Below are 12,121 nucleotides of genomic sequence, written 5' to 3' on the forward strand. Positions count from 1 at the left end.
CATTCGCAAGGCATAAACCTGTGGCAGAGGACAGGGCTGGCTTCCTGGGCGTGCAGGACCCGGGGCCGATTACACACTCTGCCGTTGCCATCTTGAAATTCTTAATAATCTTTTAATAGGATGCCCTGTAGCTCCCTTTCACGCTGGACTCCACAGATTCCATAGCCAGCTCTGACCATGAGATAAGGGCTTCGGCCTGTCCTTCGGCGTGCCTTTGTTCAGAGAAGTAATTAAAGATCCACTGACGAGATGGCCTGACTCAGCCAAGTGCTCGCATGCTTTATACGAACAAGAAAAATACAAGAAAACAATACGCTATATTTAGAAGCTGAGACTTCTGCGCCGACCAGACCCTGGTGGCTGTTTGTCTAGTGCTGTGTAGTTTGAGTGCTTTGGAGCCACCAGTTGGTTCTGGGCCTAACCAGGGGACCAGTCTCACAGATTCTGTGTTTGTAGAGTTTCTGCGCTGAGTCCTGCCACTACCTCCTAGTTCTGTGTCAACTGCGATTTTTGAAAGGTTTTATTTAGCTCCAGGATCGTAGGATTTGAGTTGGGAAGAAACTTTGATAGCGTATTCGACCGCCATGGCCCAGAAACCTACCTAGGTCACATTACTAAGGAGGCCAAAGGCCAGGACCCGAATTCAGGTCCTCTAAGTTAGTAATCCAATGTACCTTGGGACTGCTTAGAATAATTACGGTAACCATTTACTAGCTGACTGTGAACTTATTTTTATTTTTATTTTTGGTTGTAAGCAGTAGAGCATTTTAGAAAATGGGCTATAATGAGGAAACAATATATAAAACAGATATAGGTATCTGCTCTAGTTGAAGAAGAGGTGAGACCCTTGGGGGCAGGGGCCTCTCAGCACCCAAGGAGCTCAGTTTGGAAGTGTGCGAGCTCTGCAGACATGTCAAGGCTGCAGTGCAGAGCGAGCTGTCCAGGGATACAAGCGAAGGGCTGACGGGATCTTAGTTGCTTTGGGAGGTCCCTCGGATGACAGTGAGGAGGACAGACCGAGGGCGCCCCAGGGAGATTTCACAGTGGCTGGGGTTCGTGAAAGACGTGACACGTGATGTGCGCCCTACAGTGGCCTTCAGACACAGGGAGCAGGGACACAGGAAAAGGAGTACAATGCAGTCAACAACCCTGTTGGCCGCCTGGGTGTGAGGCATGAGAGCAGAGGGTGGGAGGTGGGCGCATTCTCTGCCTTGAGCAACTAGATGTTTGATGCATTTGTTAAGAAGAGGAGGGTTTGTGAGGAGCGGGGAGTACAGGGGAGCATGATGAATAGAGCTTTGGACCTTCTCGTGAGACAATCACACAGAACCGTCTTGCGGGCACTTAGAAAGCATGAACTCACCCGAGGAAGATGTATCAGTGAGAAGCATGAAGGCCCAAGGATGGAGCTTGGGGGATCCAGGACATCTAAACATACCCTCGAAGGTGCGTTTGTGCTCAGCAGTAATGGCCGTTGGGCTTATCCACTCCAAATTGCTCCCTCCCAAACCGGGGTGTTTACAGTAGAACAGCAACCCTTGAACTGAAGGGGCAAAGGGATTGTGGAATCTCGGTCACATGCCCTAAGATGCCAATCACATGGGCAGCTGGAGGGGCAGAAACGTCAGGGGGCTGAATACCTATGCAGAGTGACGGTGTGCAATGAGAATGTTAGAAAACCCTACCATGACTTACTTCTGAGTGTCAAACGCCCCTTCTGCCCATCTGGGTCTGGCTTTGCTTCTATTCTGTATCCCAGATTGGGGAAGCCAGGATGTGTTCCAAAAGAAGTAAGGTGCCCTTCACCCCTGGGTCTCCAGAACTTAAATCAGGAAGGATCTGAGGGTTTTCCAGTCAAGGCGCACCTTTTAGAGACAGGAAACCTAGGACAGGTATGAACATGATAAACGTGAACATCAGCCTTTAAAAAATATACCCTGCAGGGCAATCTGTCAGAGCAGATACTGAAGAGGGGTTAGAGGGGAACACTTGTCCCTCTCACCATCCTATCTAATGCCTGTCCACATAATCCTGTAGCACACAGGCGTTGTTGGTATTACCGATGAGAGGTTACATGGGAAAGCACCTTGAAAAGTGTAAAGTACAATACATATTTGTGTTCCTTTCCTTAAGCTGGTCTTGTGTTAGTACTATGTCATCATAATGAAGTCGGGTCTACAGTTTCAACTTAAGAAAAATGAAATATCTGAGAAGTTTTGCAAAGAGGTCTCATTCTAGATAAATTTTTTGAAAAAAGATACTGCTTCGGACATGTCAGTGTGCTTTTTTAGGGAATCATCATCAATTTGGGTCCTGCTCACAGACACAGCTCTCTGTGCCTTGGGTGATGTAGACTCAAGAGTCTGTCATCCCCACACCATGGACTGGTACCAGTCCATGGCCTGTTAGGAACCAAGCCGCACAGCAGGAGGTGAGCGGCGGGCTAGCAAGCGAAGCTTCATATGTATTCGCAGCCGCTCCCCGGCGCCGGCATCACCGCCTCAGCTCCGCCTCAGATCATCAGGCATCAGATTCTCATAGAAGCACTGGTCCTTGGGGCCAAAAAGGTTGGAAACCACTGAATTGTAGATTCTTTGCTACAAGATCACAGAAGCGTGTAGACTTTGCAAAAGCCTGCCCATCGGGAATATGGCTTTCCAATCATTTATGCGTGCGATCAAATTACACAGTTTCGAAGAGCCTTAGAATTGCTAGCTTTATGTGTATAAGGTACCCATGAGATAACTCAGTTCTGAAACCTCTATTTTGATGATAAATTGAGGCCTCAAAAACCATAGTAATAGGCGTGAAAGAACATGTGTCTCAAAAGAGTTGGAGAAGTGGACAAAGCAGGGTGAGTGGACGTCACAGGTGGGTCTAGACCCAGACATACCACAGAGTGGCCGGGGACTGTGGCAGCTCCATGTGGCTCTGAGCTTCCGCTCCTCACCTGTGCCTGGGAACCTGTGTTGCCTGTCACACGTGGTCAAAAGGGAGTAAGCGACTTAAAGAACGTGATTGAGTATTGAAAACCAGAAAACTGTACAAAAGTGCAAGCCATTCCGATGTGAGGTGGTGTCGATACTGATTTCAAAGCCTGCGATTTCCAGAGAGGTACGGAAGGTTCCAGTCGAGACGGCAGAGTAGGTGGACACTGTGCCCTCCTCATCCCGTGATCACATTAAAATGACCACTAAATTATGGAACAATGAACCCGGACAACCATCCTGAGACAGGCTGAACAGAGCTCCCGTAGCTCGGAGGTGTGGACAGGGTTCTGAGAGGCGTTGGTTGTCAGCACGAGCTTGTTTTCAGATCTGGGTCCTTGTTTCATTCTGTGAGATGGAGGGGAACGCCCAGGCATAGTTTCTGGCCCTACAGACCCAAAGAGAGTGTGAGGCCTGCCACAGAGAGGGGCCTGGGTGGGGTCGGGGGTGGGGGTGGCGCCGGGGCCAGCAGTATGGTCACTGAGCACTTAAGCATTTGCTTATAGAGGAGCTGGTTACAGAGTGTCACAACATGGCAAGCTGCAGCTGGAGAATCACCGAGGCCCACCAGCGTACCAAGGCTGTTTTCACGAGGGTGTGCAAGTGCGAACTTACAATGCCGGTACTATTGTCATAGTGAGACAGAGCCCTAACCCAGCCCCTGAGCTCCAGGAAGCTCAAAGAGCTGGATGTGGGGCTCAGATTCTGGGTCTTAAGAAGGGGGCGAGGGCTGGGCATGCCATGGAAGAGAGGGGGGAGGGCGATTCTTCAGCCTGGTTGGAATTTACCACCTCTTGTGATGACCTCTGACCTCCTGGACCCAGGATGTGGGGATCACGGGAGTCCCTTCTGCATAGTAACCAGCCAGTTCACTTTGTAAAGTAATCGCATTTCTTGTCACTTTCTTACATCTCCTTTCAAAACCAATTTACATCACAAGCTAAATCCTTTTCTACCTTCTCCCTCACTTTCTCCAGCCACTATTTCCCTTTGCTTCTCTTTGGAGGCCATTTTTTTTTTAATTTCCTCTCTTCTCAATAGCATCATAAGCATTTTTGTTTCTGATGCGCAGATTGACCTCATGGTATAAGCTGCTTCAAAATGCATCTCCCGTGCATGCTTATGCCACCTTCGAGAAGCACAAAACTCCCCCGGCATTAGAGCAGGGAGTTGAACACAAAATTAAGCCAACCTAGAACATTTGAGGACATAGAAGTAACATTGCCCGTTTAGGGAGCTGAAGGACCTTAGCCATCTGTTCGTCGGGCTCTCACATTCGATGCCCAGAGAGACTCAGCGACGTGCCAGGTGAGGGCAGAGCCAGGAGGGGCGAAGGAGACCCTGGAGGAAGGAGCACTTAGATCCCACGTCGCTGTCCCAGGTCATGTTTGGTTGTAGTGTACAGGTTACGCCGATCCTACACGTACTAACTGCTTTTATATTGAAAAGTTTTCGTTTTTTTAACAAATGGAACTAAAATCTGCAGAATCTTGTAGGACGTTGGCAAGGACACAAGACCAGAAGAATCCAAACAAGTACTGATAAAACACAGTCATTTCGCATTTAATTTTACCGCTCAAAGGGGTCTTGAGCGGTAAAATGACCAACTTATATGACCAACTTATATGACCAACTTTTTACATATGAAGAAACTGAGTCCCCATGTAAAAGTAATATAGTAATACTTTAAGACCTCAGAGTCAGCTAATATGATTTCTTGTTTTTTGTTCCTCCATAAAATTAAACAGGTAGAACTCATTCTCATAAAAGGAGCTAAGAAACCTGCTTCGCTGATACATCCCTTTGTCCCAAATAACCCCCTAAGCCCCACAGTCTTAGTAACTCATTTTGCAAAGCAGCTTTGTCAAATCCATACGTCCCTGTAAGAAGTTCTCGCTTCCTCTGATGTTCACTTTGCTGAGAATGAGGCCACCCTTCCACACTGTAGAGTGCTGCTTAGTTGAGGGTAGGCATCCCCAGATACGAGCTAGATCTTTTTGGCATGCTGCAGAGGATAGATGCCCTGGACCAGAAGAGACACAAGGACCACCACACAAGTGATGGTCTCGGTGTGACAGTGTTCCACTCTTGTTCCCATTCTTGCTGATGTGCTGTGCCTGGAGCTGCGGGCACCCACGGGTGCTGCCCTAGGAGGGAAGGCCTGGGCCCTCAAGCCCTCTGGGCACAATGACCAGCAGGGAACTGGCACAGGAGGCAGTGACAAGTGGTGATTAAGAGTTCAGATTAACATGTGGTTTCTGATGCCAACTCCTGTCTGCACATCCTTTGTCTGTAAAATGGGCATGACAGCATCGACCTCACCAGGTTTTGTGAAAATTAAATGACACAATTCATGTGCTCGGCACAGTGCCTGGCACATAGCGAGGACTTGAAAAAGGATGGATAAAAGTAAGGATGGGGAGACTTAGGAAGCACGTGCGATCCTCTGACTCGGCGCTGACCACAGTGGCAAAGCGATTGCAATGTCGATTTTACTGAAAGATCTAGAACAGCATGAATTATTTGATAAGAACGTGGTCCCCCAGTCCTGTAGCTAGTGAAATATTTAAATGTTCATATTACATAATTTTATGAATTACGTGGGGACCATAAAGGCTGGGCAACGATCTGTGCCACTACATGTCAACATTCCTCATCCTAAGAAAGCAGGAGAGGTCTCCCAAGGCGAAGTTTTGCTCATTTTGGAAGGTAAAATGCCCTAGGTTTAAAGCAAACGTCATTTTCCACTTCATACCTTTAAAAACATTTAACTTAATTAAAATCTAATATTTAAATGAGACGTTTTCGATGGTAATTGCCTCTTCTTTCCCTTACTTCTGAAGACACTCTTGGAGAAAGGAGATGGGGTTTTCCCCTCCTGACCAAGTGCACGCTAGTCTGCCCAGCCCACGCCCACTGTATGGAACACAGAATTTTCAGGCCATCCGGGCTTGGCCTGAGGATATGATTTTTATCTATCTCTGGAGCCCACTCTTGAGGGAATTACATTAGAGTCTGACTTCTGGGAAATTTCAAATTCTTAACATTTCGAACATCGTATTCCTTTCTCTGGCAGCTTTCAAATCCAACTTTTGCAAATAGTTTTTCCTGACGATTTCAGCGAGTTTTTCCGTACCGTCCAATTTAAATTTTAATTAACTCCTCCATTTCTCCTTGTTGGTAAGCCTTCTTTTTCATATTTCATCTCTCCCAGAAATTAAATCTTCCTTTAATCAGGGGGATAGCGTTCTCAGCTCAGCGCCCGCATTTCCTGGGGGGCAATGCCTCACCAATCTCCACGCTCCCCTCCTCTGGGAAATGTGGGGACAGCACCTGCCTCGTGCAGACCGATTATCAAGGATAAATGGCATAATCATGAAACAGGCAGTCGGTGGATGGTAGCTTTAATCATCGTTAATAATATTCTTTTTCTTACGATTTAGAGTTTGGGGTTAACGAAACAGGACCATAACTCCTTTTCCTGGACTATGTTTCCTCCAGCCATTTAATGGAACCTTCTGGCCCCACTTAGAATCTGAGCTCAGGTGACTGTTCAGATTTGCTGCCCCTGCCTGAATTGCCCCCGTAGCCTCTGGGTCTCCCAGTGGCGTCCTAGGAGCTATTAATAAAACCAGCTCTGCCTCCTTGGCGGTTAGCAAGGCAGGCCAGAGGCAGCTTCTCTCCCTGAGCTGATTCACAGCGACAGCTGTCCACTCAGCTCTGTTAGCTTCAAGTGACCATCTTCCAACCCTCAGCCTTCTCTGAACGTATTCAAATTTCACTGACCCCTGCCTTCTGCAGCTGGCTCGCCCCAAATCTTATCTTTCATTATCATTTTCCAATGTCTCCACCTGGCAACCAGGGACAGTGATCACTTGGAAAGCCACTAAGGCAATTAGAAGTGTCTGTTCCTTCGCTGGGCGTATTTGTGGGGTGTCTGCTACATGCCTGGCACATGGGTAGGTGCTGGGCCTACCAGGATGTCTCACCTCAAGGCCTCACCTGGGTCAGGAGAGTTAAGTCCACAAGGGCAGCGTGATGCCGACTAAGGTGTGCTCAGGCCCCTCAGCTCACTAACTCAGATCCCGAATTTAAATTAGAGAACTTTCTAGATGTATCAGCTCCCCACACTTCACCATGTTCCACTCCCTCCCCACAGACTGTGTTCCTCTGTGGCCTCTTTTAGGGAATAGTTCCTCATTCTTTTTAAAGGAAACCTCCAGAGACCCCTCCCTTTGGGCAGGACCCAAACTTCAGAACCAAGAGATGGAGCAGCAGCTCCAACGTGCTTCTTCAAAGACTCTCCCGTCACCGCGCCCTGCCCCCACAGCCCAGGACCTAGGACACACCGTTGGAATTTTCCACACAGAAAATACACAAACCAGCCTCTAATAACAGCTGTTTGAAATGTCCCAGATGCTGTGGCTGCACGCAGCTTGTGCTGCCAGCTGCCAGGCTCCCCCTCCTGCTCTACATGTTCTCCCTCCCAGCCGATGACGGCCTCACTCAGGTCCCTGTGTCAGCTGTGGCCACTCGCTCTCTCCCCAGCTCGGCTGGTCCCAGCTCTTACCTGCTCTCCTTCCCTAAAAACCAGATAACACAAGCCTCCCGTTCAAGACGACCCAGGCATCTCCTAAGCGTCCCTGGGTCCCCTGAGCTCCAGCCAGTGCCTCAGAGCAGAACCGTGACGGACAGGATGAGCCGGCCCTCATCCCGGTCATCCTTGACCCGTGAAAGGGGAACGTGGCATCCCGCCAGCGACGGTGAGAGAGCAGACGGATTTCAGGGCCCCGTTAGGTTTTTCTCTGTTAGGAGTTCATTCCTGGGCTCTGAGGAATATTTTAGAGTCTGAAAATAAAGCGTCCTCACCAGAGAAGCGCGGGATCCCCTGGGAGCCGTGCAGTGTGGCGTGGTTGTTCGCCTTCTCGGTCGTCGCAGCCCTCGGACCCAGTGCTGGGCACGTGGCACATAGCCGAGAAAGGCACGTGGCATTTCGCGGTCGAGGGTTCTGGAGGCGATGGGGCTGGACCCGTCCCGGCCTTACTGCCTGTGCGACATTGGGCCGTGTGCTTGCTGCGTGGATGTCCTTTTGGTGGTTCCAGGGTTTGTTCAGTCACTTGACAGATATTTAGTAAAGGCTTAGAGTTGACAGATAAAAGCAAATAAAAATAGGTAAGAGGATTTTAGGTAAAGATGGGGGTAGAGCTGACAGGACGTGCTCGTGGATTGGGTGCGGGAGTGAGGGAAAGAACACGGTCAAGTGTGGCGCCTGGGATTCTGGGTGAACAGAGGGTCGGTGGGAAGCGTGACGAGGACCCGGTTTGGGGAGGGATAATGGGAACTTCTCTCTGGGTGCTGAGTTTGAGGTGTCAGGCGGTTCAGCATGAGTCAGCTGCCCGAGTCAACACGTGGCCGTTTCGGTGTCATCAACATGTAGCTGGCATTTGAACTTGGGGTGGAGAGGGATTGCCCGGTGAGAGAGAGAGTCCATGGAGGAGGGAAGAGGCCCAGCCTGAGCCCTGGGTGCAGCCCCTGACCGGAAGCCGGGCGTCTGAGAAAGGAGCCGAGGACGGAGGTGGGCGTATTAGGCGGCCACTAGACAGACGGCCCTGGACGCCACCGCGTCCTTGTTCTTCGGATGCCTACGGAGTCTGTCAGGCTCATATACCGCCACGTGGCCAACAAACCCAGGCGGACGTAAAAAATACTAAATAAAATCATCGCTCAGCGCGCCTTCTTTCTCGGTGGGATTTTCATCGGCCAAAAACAAAATTTTTTTAATCAGACAGGTTTCTAAATGGAAACTGCTTTCAAGTCAGGGCTGCCAGAGAGACAGGCCTGAGGTGTCCTCGAGCACGGTGTCAACATCGCATCCGCTGTTGCTTTCACGACTCCGGTTGTCCCCCTCAGGAAGGCACAGTGTCACAGCTTAGCTAATAGGAAACTTCCTAAGCTCATGACACGACTGCCTTCTGCCCGCATAGAAATGACCCCGAGCGGGCTGCCAAGTCCTCGGCACTTCGCATGGGGACCACAGCGTGAATCACGCCTCCCAAGCCCTGTGTCAGCTGGAGGCAGAGGTTCCATCCCACTATGTGCCTCTGGGCCCCAGCCTCCACTCCTCAGCCCCATTTTCTACACTCACGTATCAGAAAGAAAAGATGGCCTCTCAAAAGACAGCCTCGGAGTCTTAGGAAAATCTGGCTGGTTCAGATTTGTTTCCATTTTGTGCTTCTTTGTGTGGACTTCTCCGTTGGACAGCCCGTGTTGGCGGGGAATGAGGTTGGGGTTCACCCTTCCAACTGTGCAGGCTGGCAGCGCACGGGAACATGTAACTCATGTGGGAACATTAATTGGAATTCCCTTCCTTCAAGTGTCAACATCTTATAGGCTGCCAGCTTATCACCAGGACAGTGAGCTCTGAAATTTCTCTCCAGGTCCTCTGCTCGGACTGTTTCTTGTTAATGTCACTTGCAGACCACAGTGAATCTTACAGTTCCTCTGCCGCCACCACCTCCAGGCGGCCTCATGCCCTTTCCAAGAAATAAGCTTATAGCAGACATAAAACGTGAAGTGACTGATTTATGATAGGTGATCAGAGAGTGATGAAATTGACTTACACAGTCACATCTCACGTTGCCCTCTCTGTATGTTTCTCAGGTACATATGGATAGATAAAATGTGAAAATTGGGCAGAACTAAATTTAGTCAAATTTAGTCAAAAAGCTATGTCGTATGCCTGGCACCTCCCACCCCCGGCTCCCACCATCCCCACACGGGCAGTCCAAGGTGAGTGGGTGTTTTCGAATGTCCCTCTCCATCGTCCTCCTGAACAGAAGACCAGCCGAGCAGTACGGAACAGAAGCACGTAGCCATGACTTGCACAGGGAAGAACAAACCATAAACACATTACAGAGGTCAAGTGAAATTCCCGAGGCTAGAAGTGGACTTGTCCTTAGTATATCATGGAGTGACAGTATAAGATGCCCAGCGCCAGCGCTCGGTCACCTCCAAAGTGCTAGAGGCAGCCCGTGCATTGGGAAGACAGGCTCAGCCCTGAGAAAGACTTGTTTTCAAGTTCTAGTTCCACGGCTCCTGAGCCGTGAGGCCCCATGCGAACAGTCTCCCTTCCCGCCACGCCTCAGTTGGCTCGCCCGCAAAATAAGGCAGCATCACCCTTGTCCTGAACGTTTCCGGGCCAAGTATGTGCATGTCTGTGACCTCTCTTAACACACTCTAAAGCATCCTGTACGTTTTTTTTAAATGCCTTCTCAGACATTATTCTGTTTAATCCCACGAGCACTCCATGAAGTACTCTTGTTTTATAGGTCAGGGAGCTGAGAATTGTGGGCTGAAAGACCCAATGGGATACACTGCACTTGAAGATCGTAGTTCACTTTTAAAAATGATATCAATCCAGTCTACGGCCGTGCCACCCTGAACAAGCCCGATCCCGTCTGATCTCGAAAGCGAAGCAGGGTCAGGCCTGGTTAGTACTTGGATAGGAGACCACCTAGGAAGACCAGGTGCTGTAGGTGTGAAAAATAAATAAAAAATAAGAGATTGCAAGCTGACACGGTCCTTGCAATCTGCGAGGTCAACCAAGGGTTGCCTCGCCTAAAAAAATAAATAAAAAATAAAAATGATATCCATCCTCCTGCGACTATTGAAATAGCAGAGGCATTCCTCAGGAAGCAGTTGTGACTGGGTTGGGAGAACCAGGGATGGTCCCTCTATCCCGTCCCAGACTCCTTGGAACCTGTCTCCGTAGCCACTTACCATGAGAAGCAGTCACTCAATTCTACACGCCCATGAAGGGTGGAGACCTAGTGGCTCCCAGCTCAGCACTGAACTTCAGAGGTGCCGGCGTCTTAAGGGAAGACTGTTCTGTGAACCAGAGTTTTTTTTTGTTCTTTTTTTTTAAAGAAGAATCGAGCTTTTACTTTTCTGATTATAATGAGAATAAATGTCTACTCTGTTTCCTCAAAACAGTGAAGTTCTGTTAAAAGAATATATGTTTAAAATGTCTTACTGTTCAGCATTTCTCTGAGTGTTAATTTGGAAATATGTAATATGATATCATGATTATATGATCAGAGTATTGGATGGCAAGGGAGAGGCTCTGATGTAGAAAGACACCTGATTAAATGATTTCCATATTTTTTCTCTCTCGTTGCAGAACGGTTTGATCACCACTGTCCCTGGGTAGGCAACTGTGTGGGGAAAAGAAACTACAGATTTTTTTATATGTTTATTTTATCTCTGTCTTTTCTGACAGTCTTTATATTTGCATTCGTTATCACCCACGTCATTCTTCGTAAGTATGCTGGCGAAATCAGATCACGTATGTAACCATTTGCCTGACTTTGGTTTTCTGATTTAATTTTGATTTGAGATTTTGATCATTCCGGGCTTTCTCTTTCTTCTCTCTCTCCTCCCCCCGTCCCCTTCCTCATTTGCAGCCTGACCCCTGTTTCGTTCCTCCGTCCCTCTCATCCTCCCTTCCATTCCCCATCCCCATCCTTCCAACGGCAGCTGCCAGGGTCACACCCAGGTCAGGCTCTCTCTAACAGATAAGACTTTTTTCCTTGTTACACTTGTCCCTAGTCCAACCTCAGTGACTTCACTTTCTCTTCTGCTAAGGAATTCAACGGAAGAATCATCCCCCACATTTTGCACAAAGGATACCATGCTACAGCGATCCACATAGAACTGTAGAGCTTTTTTTTTATTTTTTAATATGAGATCTACTTAAGCAGGAGCAGTCACTCTCCCTGGGGCGGGGGAGGGGGGTAGTGTCTGGGAGTGAAGACTGGGTTTCTTACACATAAACCTACATATGTTAAAAACATACATTTGATAAGAAGTTTAGTGAACTGCTAGAACATTAGCAAATTACCCCTGGCATATGAAGACAGATACTTGATTAAAAATGAGATTTGGATATAAACGACTTTAGTATATACTTGCCTGAGTAAATGGCATTTTTCATTCCCTATTCCGAAGGTCATAACTTTGAATTTCTTTTGTCTCTGGGCCACTCACTTTCCTATAATAGGGAGTGATGAGGAGGAAGTTAATTGGCTTTGAACTATAAATTTAAGCCTTTAAACTTCTGTCACAGTGCCATTAGC

At 48.5% G+C, this 12,121-nt stretch overlaps 1 protein-coding gene and 1 pseudogene across 1 annotated transcript in view; both read left to right on the forward strand.

Annotated features, from left to right (window-relative positions):
• Window positions 1-12,121, forward strand: part of ZDHHC14 (zinc finger DHHC-type containing 14) — a 240,238-nt gene that overhangs the window by 190,306 nt on the left and 37,811 nt on the right. The window contains exon 4 of the mRNA XM_023532166.1: window positions 11,167-11,331. Within this exon, the coding sequence (XP_023387934.1) occupies window positions 11,167-11,331 (165 nt within the window). The remainder of the gene's footprint in view (window positions 1-11,166; window positions 11,332-12,121) is intronic.
• On the forward strand, window positions 10,407-10,525 carry LOC111741470 (annotated as a pseudogene).

Source organism: Pteropus vampyrus, unplaced genomic scaffold (assembly GCF_000151845.1).
Source record: "Pteropus vampyrus isolate Shadow unplaced genomic scaffold, Pvam_2.0 Scaffold78, whole genome shotgun sequence".
Classification (NCBI taxonomy): domain Eukaryota; kingdom Metazoa; phylum Chordata; class Mammalia; order Chiroptera; family Pteropodidae; genus Pteropus; species Pteropus vampyrus.